Source organism: Etheostoma cragini, chromosome 9, assembly GCF_013103735.1.
Source record: "Etheostoma cragini isolate CJK2018 chromosome 9, CSU_Ecrag_1.0, whole genome shotgun sequence".
Taxonomy (NCBI): domain Eukaryota; kingdom Metazoa; phylum Chordata; class Actinopteri; order Perciformes; family Percidae; genus Etheostoma; species Etheostoma cragini.
The window spans coordinates 8,554,184-8,566,778 of NC_048415.1; the positions used below are offsets into that span (position 1 = coordinate 8,554,184).

A 12,595-nucleotide genomic window follows, 5' to 3' on the forward strand; every position below is an offset into this window, starting at 1 on the left:
TGTGTGTGTGTATATATATATATATATCTATATATATATATATATATACACACACATTAGTCCATCAGATTCTCTTCAGCCATACACAATGCACTTCCCGTTCTTCTTTTATTCACATTGCCTTTCTGAGCATTATTTATACTTCATAACCCAAGTATATAAGTATATCGCCCAGACCCCTACACTTTAAAGACACAAACCCAGGAGGAGAGTGCACTCTGACATCCCCTAGATTTTTTTCTTTTTCTTTTTGTCAACTGAAACTAAGACTGAAAATTGAGAAGCCAAGAAAGCCTTGATTATTTATGGCCTTTCACTGTGCAGTAACCCCTGAAAGATTGAAACTCTTCAAAACAGTGCACTTTACTGGCTTTTTCCTACTTTTGTTGTTTTTCTAGGATAGTCATATAAGCTTGGTGTATGTCTTCATACCCATACAGTATTAAAGCACATTGCTTTCATATGAAGCTGAAAAAAATAACTCATTTTTACACACACTCATTTTTTCTGTCAAGTTTAAAAACAATGTTTGTTTTTTTCTCTATAAAATACCACTCGAATATACATAATGAAATAAAGAGTCTTTTAGGTTCCTCGTAGATTTTGTTCTTCTTAAGTAGCTCCACTCTACGTTAGCCGTTTTTTTTTTACTTTCACCTGACTGTTTAAAGCACACTATATTTACATTTTAGTTAGTTCAAAAGAATGTTGAAGGAAAATATAGCTATTGTTCTTACTCTCTCTTATCTCTCAGCCTCTGTCCTTTCTATCTATGTTTTGTTTTAAGATTGCTTCCTACAGTATGAAATCTTAATACTGTGCTCTGCCCACAAATGTCTTGGCCAGGTGTTTCACGAGAAATTGCTCTCAGTGGGTCCAACCTGGTTAAATAAAGGTTAAGTAAAATAAAGCAAATAGAAAACGTATCTTTATCATACCTCCCCTACCTCCCACACACAGACTCCTACAGTATAGCCGTACCTACTGTTACTACTATTTTGAACTCCACTCCGTCTTAGAAGACAAAACAAGGTCCTGTCTTTGTTAGTGCAATCTCAACATCGCAATGACAGTCCTGCATTTTCAATCCTTAAATAATATTTTCCAAAGTCTTACTTTTCTTGATTTGACATTGTACCCCATTTATAGATCAGTGAGGTCAGACAAATTATTAGTAACTCCTCTCAGTAAAACACTTCAACACAGCACCACAAAAAAACAGCCTTCAAAATAACCATCAAGTTGAATCAGCACCTCTCTAGAAATGTTAAACAAAAACAAAACTAATTGAAAGCAAAAGTCACATCATTAAGAATCCACATAAGATATTTATATTTATTTCCAGACTTAGAGCCACTTACACCAGATGACATAATTTTTGCATTGTGTCCTTAGCTACAGTACATATACACCTAAACCAACTACTCGTGTCCTTTCAACATGTCCGTACGTCCGACCAAGTGACCAACAAAAGCTTACTCACCTACTAATATAAATTCAGAAACATGTTGTCATCTGTTGCTCCAAAAATCTGGTTTGATTAAAGACATTCCTGAATCTTCCTGTTTGAAAGAAAAAGCCTGATACATTTTTATCATTCATCATGTTTTTTTTTTGTGCAAACCCCTCTCTATGTCTGTCCTTGAAATGAAATGAATGATCCTGGAGTAGCTTCCTTTAATTAATCATAACAAAAAATAATCAGAGTCATGAAATTCATATTCTATTTGATCAGCCAACACATGTACCAAAGTGAAAGTGCTGCTGTCATTTGCATACATATTTCAGCCGTATCTGGCAATGTGGGTGCTTTGCAGTGTTTGGTGAGCTTGTTGATTAAGAATGTAGGAGTAATCCTTTCGTTTGACAAAAACACGATTGAATTCGACCGCTGACTTTTTGTCTGATACAACAAACAACAACCATTATTCTGGCGTGTGTGTGCGTGTGCGTGTGCGCGTGTGCGTGTGTGTGTGCGTGTGTGTGTGCGTGTGTGTGTGTGTGTGTGTGTGTGTGTGTGTGTGTGTGTGTGTGTGCGCGAGAGAGAGAGAGAGATGTGGTATTGTGCTGTAAGCATCTGCAAACAAGAAGGTGTGTCTGTACCTCAGCCATTTGTACATGTTTTGGATTGTTTGTACTGTGTGTACACAAACATGCATGCATTTAGCAGTTTGCCCCAGGTTGGAGACAACGTATGTAACGTAACGACAAGTATGACAGCTGTTAAGAGCGTGGATGAGAATAGAGGTTGGGACAGTGGTATGGACAACGACAGCCAGCAAGCTTGTGGCCGGGCTCAGTCCAAGTCTCTGGACTCCTCACCTGGTGAGGCAGGAGCTAGACAAGCTGACAAAGATGTAAAGCAGAGGAACAAAGTCACATGGACATTTCTGTGTGTGTGTGTGTGTGTGTGTGTGTGTGTGTGTGTGTGTGTGTGTGTGTGTGCGCGCGTGTGCGCGCGTGTGCCAGTGGGACACAGCTCATATTCATATGTATTTTTAGTAGAATAACACTTAACTTGAAGTATCACTCATAAAGCATTACATAGAAACTGTGGGTGCATTATGTTCAGTACATGATTGAAAATGCTATAGCATGAACAATATGTAAAAGCAATACTTGTTGGGTAAACTGAAAAGCTAATAACTATTTCACGGCCTATTCATGTACTGTAGATTATAAAGCATACAGTGTGTGTCATAATTCATAATAATGAGTTTTTTATGTAACGGTATTGGAAAATAGCTCAGATATGCTCATAGCATTAATTATAAGATTAATATTGTGGATACATATTGTTTGATGAATAGTTAAGATTTATTACAATGAACTTTAAGTAAAAGTGGCAGTGTGTGTGTGTGTGTGTGTGTGTGTGTGTGTGTGTGTGTGTGTGTGTGTGTGTGTGTGTGTGTGTGTGTGTGTGTGTGTGTGTGTGTGTGTGTGTGTGTGTCTACATGGTTGTTTGTATGTGTTTGTAGTCTCCACTTCATTTAATTTTTATCCCACTTCAGAGACCGACTGGCCTCCTCGCTGAAACCAAAGTGCCATCTCCTGGCACGTTCAAAGTACTGCACTACACCCATTCACAGAAAGACACCTGGTGATTTTTTACTTGATGAGTTTAGTTTAGTGTAACACAATGAGTATAATGCAAATTTTTCTTCTTTTATATGGCTGTTTTTTTAAGCAAAAGGGAAGTGGGCTTTCAGTAACAGCCAGTTGGACAGACAAGCAGTGGATCTTGCCTCAAACACAGTTTTTTTGTTTTGTTTTTGGAGTGAGCAGCTCTTAAACAGACTTGGCCGTACTTCTGCAAAGGCTCTGCCTCTCCCCAAGGTTTGTTTGCATTTTACCGGCATCTCTTTACAAACACTGCCAAGCTGTGAGATCAGTGCCCACTCAGAAATACCATATAAAATGTATAATGTAAGACTGGCTATTAAAGGCTGCTCGCGTTTGGCCCTGTCACAGAGAGGCATAGTTGTTCTGCATAACTGGTCATGCAGGGAAGGAAGGGAAGAGGAGGGGAAAGTTTGTTTCTCCAAACGCAGCTACTTAAATAGATGGTGATGACTATTTTCCCTCCGTAACATAGAACATAAATCTAATTTATTGTATAAAATCTGAGGCCCATTAGATATATATGTCATACCTTTGTGTATAACATGAAGGCCAGGGTGTAAAGGGTTAGAGCCAAGGAAAAGTTAGTCATGTTTACAATTCTACCCTCATTTGCTCACAATCCATGAGTGTAAAGACTTAGTGTAAGTGGATGTGTGTCTGAAGTCTAAGCTGGTGGTAATCAGGATTCTTTTTCTTATTCAGCCAGGTACTCAGGAACTCGGATCAAATAAAAACAAAGATTACAAAAAAATGTAAAACATAATAAAGAATGTTTCCCTCAGGGTAAAAAAAGGAGAAGAGACGCTCAGATGTCAAATCTTATCCTTGATGTAAGGATCACACAAACATTTTCTCCCTGTTCCGAAATACTGGATTGAGCTAGTTTCACTGAAACAACCTGACCATTTTTCATTATTATTTTCATGACTTCTTCTCCTCTGCTGTATCTCCTCCTGACTCGTTTGCTCTCTGCGATCTGTACAGTCTCACTTGTGGTGACGTGGTGGAGAGGAAGGGAAGCGAGAGCCAGACAGAAACCGTGACATCTGTCACTGACAGCAGAGTGATGGAGGGAGAAAATAGGAGACAGGAAGGCATGGAGAGGCGAATCACTTTTTCATTTTCACCTTTCAGCTTCCCATTAGACGGCAGCGAGAAGCTAATGAAGTAGCGGTATGATAATCTGTTGTTCTGCTATTTCATGCTTTTCACTGTCCTGTCAGGCCTGAGGAGGTATGGATCGGTGGCAGAGCTGTCACAGCTTTAACACGGGACCTGTTTGCACTGGTTGAGAATATCTCATTGTGAATGTCTACATTTGTAGAGTATCTCTTTTTTTTTCTTCTTTTTTTTTCAGCGAAGTTTAGAAGATGTTGTTGATTTTGAAGAGCAGCAATATGTACAATTGAATAAGAAAAGCATACTTTGCATCTCACATTACCAGTAAAATGAATGCAATTTGTTTGCCATTTACAAAAAAGTGCGATGAACCCACTCTTTCTATCGTAAAATGCTTGGTTGTTGTAAATAGTTTAATCTTAACTGCTGCACTAAAGGGTCACAGCGAAGAGAGGGAATGACAAATTGATAAAGCCGTGAAGTGAGGTCCCATCCATTTACTGCTCCCTATGGAACTTCCTTTTGTAGACGGCACCGAAACTGTAACAGAGATCAGAGGGCCAGGCTTCATGACCTGTGTCTGGTTGTGTTTGGGTTCACCTTGCTTTAATAAACACCTAGACGCAGAGAGAGGCCCTACTTCCCCAAAACACAGCCCTGTAGCACAAATGCACAAAATAACAGCATGCACAATGAACATACAGCAGATGTGTTTGTAGTGTTTGTGTGTAACTCTTTCTGGCCAAACCTCGCTTTCCCCAAATGTCTCACAGGTGCATCTCCTCTCTGCCTGCCCGCTTTGGCTGACTGGCATGTTGGCCTGGCCCCAGATTTACTGCCCTGACACAGGAATCCATTAAAGGCTGTTTAGGGATCCCAAGCCTGAGCCCCTCTGAAATGTCTTTCATTATAGCTCCAAGCTACCATGGAGGGGAGCAGCTTGGCCAATCAGCAGTGCCACCACATGTGTTCGTGTTTAGCCCGATGGCTGAGAGGCTTAAGTGGCTACTGCACACATCTCCTTCGCTGACTTTTATGGAGAAAATGGCACTTTAACTCTTTGTGTTTTTTTGTAATAGGGTGCGTATGTGACTGAGTGTGTATATGTGGGTGTGTATATCTTCCCTGGCCGAACACAGGCCCTAAATGAGCCCAGGCCAGCCACACGTTACATTCCGCCTGTCTGGCTGGCACTGCGTCGGCTAATCAAGACCGGCTTGATTCACGGTTCCAATACTGCCTCCCTTCCCCCATTCCCATCATTCTTTGGGGCTTTGAGGAATCTTTCCTCACTTCTAAATCTTTCCTTCCTTCCTTCCTTTTTTCATTAATTCCATTCCTCCTTTTATTATTGTCAGTTTTTTTATGTTTTTTTGTTGCCTTTTACCTTTGTGTTTATGATTTTCCCTAGAACACAACCACAACACAAGTACACACACATTACAGTATTACCTTCTTAAACACATGCCCTGTGCGCCGCTCACTTTTAGGGTTGTAAAGAGCCTTCATCTCAGTGTTTGGGCTTTGATAATGTGGCTAACGGGAGTTTACAGAGGAAAAAAAAAGCAGAGAAATCAGAGAGGTGGAGCTAAGTCAGTGTAAGAAAAAACGCAGGCAGTGCCCCCTCACGGTAACTGTACCCCATAAATGCTTGTGCGTGTACAAAAACACACAAGAGACTGTAGGACTATTTGAGATATTATCAAAAATATAGACACGGGAGGTGTGCAGCTATATGTAAGAATTCACTGAGTGTTAATTAGAAAGTGAGAGATAGTGTTGACATAAGCGAACATGCAGTGAGAGAGGAACATGTGCGTTGTGGTGTAAGGCATGTTAATAAGTGGCCTGGGGCAGATTTGGGCTCCCATGGGGAGAGTCCTGCCCTGCTCTGTAAAGCTTCTGTCTCTTCTTTAACCCGCCCATTAAATGTGGTACACAGGTGGCTTATTAAACCCACTGTGTCAGACAGCTCCAGTACACACTGATCATTCAACACAATGACAAATACAATCAGATGCACTGGTGTCGCCATGCAAATGATTAATCTAGTTACCCATACAGTATCTTAACTCCCAGTGTGTACTTAGCTTTTAGTTTGCATATAATGCAGAGTTTGATATAATACTGCAGGGGATTTTTAAGATTGTTATCCCTTGACCCAAATTTGACAAATTTAGTCTCAACCCTGAGGGTCTAGGCTCATTAAAACAAACTACTACTCCTGTCTTGTGGGGACACACCAGACACAAAGCTGCATCTTCTCTAGCAGGGTCTATAAGTAGTTTAGTTTTATGAAAAGCTGCACTTCAGCAGACTCCGTGTTTATCAAGAGCCTTGTATCTTTAAGCTGAGACCCCCCACTTGGGTCTACTTTTATTGGTTTATCATGTTATGCTTTGTGTCTAACTACATCCACTTGCTTTATTGTTCTCATTAACAGCAAAACTTCAACAAGTGTCCCATGAGCATGAGCCCTCGAGATCTTGGCTACAGGCTAGATTATGATGAGCTGGACAGTGCAAGCAAGTAAGTAGTCCTGTTTGTACTGCATAATCACGTTTTGGCACTGACGCCACATCTCATGTTGATTCAATTATGTATCATGCATGTCAAGATGTGGGAACTTTTGCTGGCTAACTGTTTAATTTAATCAAGAAAAAGTTCATAGCAGGATGAAAGTTGCTTTTTTTTCATGCATTGTCAAGCTTTTCTCTTTTTTTTTTTTTTACTCATGGTAATACTGCCCCCAAGTGGACATATTTAATAACCACATAAGTAAACAGAAATGTCACTCATAGACTTGAACTTCTTCTTTTCAAAGAAAGCGGTCATCACAGAATAATTATTGACTTGATCTCAGTGATATTCACAGCAATTCATTAACTATTATGTTTTAAAATTCCCACCGTAGATTTGCGTTTCATGCTCTAGAGTAAACAATACTTGAAACACTATCTATTTCCTCCTGTTTTGTTTGTCAGGATCTCCTCAGAGGACAGTGGGGATGTCCCGTCGTATATCGAGGACAGCGACGACTCCTACTCACTAGACCTCGACATGGACTCCTCCTGCTCAGGCCAGATGAACTTGCTGGAGGAAATCCTGGACTCTCTAAACACCACAACAATTGAGCAAGGCAAACTTAGCGCTGCCAAGAGCCTGGACTTCTTCAGGTCCATGGATGATTTAGACTACAAGGCTCCGGTACGCATGAGAGTCTAAGTAAAACGAAATTATGACCAGACCTCTCGTCATTAACAGTTCAGGTTTAGCACTTGAAGAGAGAGGGCAGAGAAGGTGTAACAGAAAGAGTGAATGTATAGAACTGTGTCCAGATGTGTGAAGACAAACTGATGGACTGAGGATAGATGGTATTATGAGAGCTCCACCATCACATTTCCTTTTGCTGATTTTCTTCATTATGACCAGGGCTATTGATACTGATGACTTACTGTACAGTGAGTTACACCAATTGAATTGTAGCATGTGCGAACCTCACTTAAAAAGTGTGCAGAACGCTGGCATTAAAGCTTTTTTATACTAATAAATGTACGTTACATTCAAGCCATTGTCAAATGAGTTGCAACAAAGCTAATTAAGACTATCAGCTCCACACAACTCTCTCTGGATTTCTCAGCATGGCTATGTTCAGAAGATTGTGTCGTCCGATGATTTTTACGTAGAAACATAATTGAAGATAATTACCTCTTCTGAAGAGTCCATCATGTTTTTTAGTTTTCCATGTCCTCCTTGGCTACAAGTAACTGCGTGGAGGAGAGGGGGTGCACTGTCACGGAAGGCTTGCGCTATGTGGATGTGACAACAGCAGTGTTGTAATTACTTAGAATTCTTCATGGGGGATGCAGAAACTACGCGCTATAGCTTTAAGATCTGCAATACATATTGTTTTTTACCCACAGACTTCAGTAGGGCAGATATTTAATGACACCCAGGTCTGTCCATGAAGGTATTCATTTAATTGGTAATTCCTTGTTTCCTCTGTTCCAGTTCAAGCCCACACCTCCCAGCAAATCTCAAGCTGCAGATGAGAGTGGTTGTGGTGAAGGCGGGGATCAGGGCGGCTGGAATATGGGCCAGGATGACAGTGCGGTCCACGGAAAACACCTTCCACCATCCCCACGCAGACAGCCCAACAAGAGCAGCCTGAAGGTCTCAAAAAAACCCGCGACAGCTCCCCCAGTGCCCATCATCACAGCTACTTCCCCAGCCCAGGAGGCTGACATCTCCTGGTCACAGCATCATCATCAACTCAACTCCGACGCTCACCCTGTACGTCCAGGGCGACAACCAGGAGACCGCTTCTCCTACTCGCCCTCAATGTCCCATAGAGTTACACCTATCCCGCCATCTCCCACTCTCTCTCACACCTACAGTTCTCCAGCATCGGTTTCTCCCCTAAACCATTCTCCTCCACCAGTGGGCCGGTCTCGAACCATCTCAGACCCCCTGGGCAACACAGAGCCATCTCAGGCCCAGAACCAGACTGCCTCCACCAGCATCCTGAGGAGAAAAGTGCTGTCCAAGGAGACAGTGAGGCACTACCAGGAAAAGGCCCTCCACAGGCAGAGCAGCAAGGGCCGCCAAGAGGGTCAGGTGAGCCCGTCGAGGCACAGCCAGTCCGCTATGCAGATCCCATGGGAGAAAGAGGTGTCAAAGGAGGGGCTCCTGGGGCTCGGCCTGTGCCTGGGTCAGGGCAAAAGCTCCGGGGCAGCTGGGGTGCAGGATCAAGGTCTCCTTGAGGAGATTGACTCCATGTGTTGCCTTGGCTCAGTCTTACACACCAGCTTGCAGCTCTCGCAGGTTCACAGCAACAACAGCCACCATCAGGTCCAGAGCAACGCCACAGACGAGTCGTAGAGACGTCAAAGACTCAGAGTTTGTAAAATGCCATAGGTTCTACTGAAATCTATTCACTGTAACTATTAAATTACAATTAGCAACAGTCTAAGAGAACGTGATCTTTTTATATCTCAACACTCAGCTATCAGGAAATATGAACAAATGTGATTTCAGACAAACACAGCCTCGAGAGCACGAAACAGAAAGCGATGAATTTGTACACTGCACAACTCTCCATCTTTAAATACATTTCTGTGTAAAATAGAGCCCTGAAAACCTTTTTTTTAAATCTTCAAACAAGTAAAAAAAAATCTGAAATGTTTCTGAAAATTACCATCTGTATCTTGGCACATATAATTTATGAAATAAGGTCTTTACTTCATTTTTAAAAAGCAACAGTTAAAATACATTGATTTCCAATGGAAACATGTTAAGTTATCTCTCTACAGTGGGAGATTTTTTTCACTTCCAATTCAAGATAGGTACGTTTGTGTATTGGATACTCTGATAAAGTGACATGCTGGTTGTTTATAAAGTTGGAATTTCTTAAACTCAGTGAATTATTTTGGTAACCAGGAGAGGGCACTTCTTTTTTTGAGACTTTTTGCTTGTTTTAGTAAAAATACGATTTTATAAACTCAATTACAAAGATTAAAAAAATCAAAGACTTTAAAAGAAGGAGATTTTTGCAGTGTTTTTGTTGCTTATCGTAGTGTCGTAGCTTGTCTGTAATCATGTATTTACACGTGTTGTATTTTTTTTATCTTGTAACACATTCACAATGTTATACCTGGAAAAAAGACCCAGGAATTTCATTTTGGGTAAGTAGCCAACCGTTGATGTAGAAATTTTCCATTTTCAGTTAGGAAAGAAAAAAATAAATAAGGCTCAGTACTTTGTTAGGATGATGAAGGGAACACATCTTCTCCACACCTCATTACGTCTTTTACTTGCAGTGTTCCAAACATTTCACGTCACCAAGTTAAATTTGCACATATTTTGCTCAGTCTTGAACACATGGTACTAAAAACATTTGAGCAAAAATTACAAAATAAGACAAGATTTTCAGACGCAAAGTCCACACAGGCTTATGAAACTTATTATACACTGTGTAATATTAATGTGTTTAACACCATGCCTTAAATGGACATGTGATTTGAATCTTTAGATGCCATACAGGTACTTTCAGATCTTAAATGTAACATTTAGTAGTAATTAACTTTTTTTGTGTTCTACAGCACAGTCTGGCGGTGCGAGCCTAGTAGTACTTAAACATTGTTTGCACTGTACTTCTCTGGATTAATATGGTGCTTTAAGCTGCTCTTTTCTGAATGGCATTCCAGACAAATTGATGTGCATGTAGAAACCTCTCTCGGTCTCTCTCCTCTTTCTCTAAAGAGATGCAAATACAGTCAAGAGTTAAAGTGGACGAATAGAGAATGCCCCTGTCAAAGCTCCCTGTCCTCTTTCTTTCTCCACCATCATCACTTATCCCCTCATGTTGTCTTGCCTCATTTTCATCCTTGTAGTCCTTTCAGCACATCGGACTTTCACTCTCAACCTTAAAATGCCAGCCAGTTGTTTCAGGGCTAATGTGGTTCTAAGTTGTTGGAAAAGGATGTTGGATAAGGCTGGTGAAATGTTCCCATTGTGAACAAATCTCATGAAACAATGCATCGTGTACCCTTCCCCAAAGCTATTCGTTCCTACAACAAACATGGTCCCAAATATGTAACTTTGGTTTAGCTGGGAACTGTAGTTTTTAGCAACTTTTTTTACTCATACAGGAGTGAATAGTGTATTATAGGGACATATTTCCTGTTTGTTGGATAAATACAGTTTCTTTCATATTATTTGTTCATATTACAAAAAATATCCAGTATAATGTCACCAGACTTATCACATAACTTTGTCTCCCTTTCTTTGCTCACAGAAAGTAAATGCAATACCTGTCCTTCTAGGTTCGAGTCCTACACTGTAATGGAATGCAGTGGTTGATGATTGTACAGTCATTAAGCAATATGGTTCTCCTCAGAGAGTAGTTACATGGATGTATACAGAGTCTAAAGAATTTCTATATCAGACTCTCCTGTGGAGAGAAAACGCAGCGTCCAGAGATTGTGGGTTCCCATCATTCTCTGCGTCGCCACAAACCCGGAAAAAAGAAGAAAGCTTTTTCATGTGCTTGTGTTGGGATTATTACATTTATAGTTCGTTGTTCTTATGATTTATGCCAGACGCCAGTCAGTGTGGCAGTTTAATAGCAGCTATTTCTCCGCTTTTCGAGTGCTGCTCTGCGTTTACGATTTGCTCATAAAGTCTTTGGCATGCTTCTAAAAGCCCAGGAATCAGTCCTAGTAATTCCCCAAAAAAAGGAAAAACAGACTAGAACAATCTCTGCACTGGCCTTATTCATTGTAAACACTTACAAAGCTTATTCACTATGCAAATATTTAAAAGGTTAGTTCTTTTAACAGTAATTAAATTATAATGCATGGTTCTACTTGAAAAATAACAATCAATCTAGTTTCTAGTAGGAGTAAGCCTCATGTGTCCCTAAATGAATAAGTATGAAAGTCTATTTAACTGTGTGTGAGCTGAGGTGTCTATGACAGAATTGTGTGTATGATGTGCCTTATACAGTATGAGTACCACCCAGTATAATCAGAAATAGGTACAGTATTATAGAAAGGAAGTGTATGCAATGTTTTCAGGCCACCTTAAATCACAGACACTGAGCATTATGGAATTAATATGATAGATGACCTAAAATGAACTTAGGTACTAGCATTGTTTTTACAGCTGTTTTGTTTTTCAGTTGCAGCTGCAGTTACTCAGCGTTTTTCTTTGCTGCGGTGGTCGTTGGGAATCTTCCTGTTTGTATTTAATAGAAGATCTTTGAATTTCTCTGGGTTATTTGACTCCTTGTAAATTAGTTTTTGATTTGATTCTACCATGAGGTGATTCCTTGTATAGTTTGTGTTCTTTTTTATTTCTTTTTTAGTTTTCTCTCTTTTTTTTAAAACATATTTTGAGCTAATTGCATTTAAAGATGTCTCTCAGAGGAGTTTCTGTAGTTCATTACATATTGATGACAAATTATTTTCAACTAAATAGACGTGTATTTTTGCTGGCTTGAGGTTATTTTACATGGATAGTATATGATTGGTGTTGTATGTTGTAAAAGATAAAAGATACCTTATATTTGAATGTTTTAGATTTTATTTTTGGAAGAAAATACTAGAGAATATTAACAAATATTCCATGTAGCCATTTATGTTCATAAGCATTTGACACCTTCTAATCAAAATTTGCAGAGACTGACACTTGCTCGTACACGGTACAATGCTCATTGTTGTATCTGCACGTATATGTGTTGTATACTATGAATTTTTGTGTTTGTTTTGGTTTTGTGGTCTATTTTGTTGGTATTAATTATTATTTCAGTATTTAGCGCTTCCATCAAATCGAAAATGGATGGAAAAAAACA

At 40.0% G+C, this 12,595-nt stretch overlaps 1 protein-coding gene across 6 annotated transcripts in view; it reads left to right on the forward strand.

Moving 5' to 3' along the window:
* The window catches only part of dennd1b (DENN/MADD domain containing 1B), a 108,411-nt gene extending 96,120 nt beyond the window's left edge, over positions 1-12,291 (forward strand). For 4 of the 6 annotated variants that reach the window (XM_034881200.1, XM_034881198.1, XM_034881197.1 and 1 more), the window contains 3 exons: positions 6,686-6,771; positions 7,227-7,449; positions 8,254-9,123. In XM_034881200.1, coding sequence (XP_034737091.1) covers positions 6,686-6,771; positions 7,227-7,449; positions 8,254-9,123 — 1,179 coding nt within the window. Of the gene's footprint in view, positions 1-6,681; positions 6,772-7,226; positions 7,450-8,253 lie in introns of all 6 variants that reach the window. The other 2 variants (XM_034881196.1, XM_034881195.1) reach the window with 2 other exon arrangements.
* Positions 12,292-12,595: the final 304 nt, after the last annotated feature.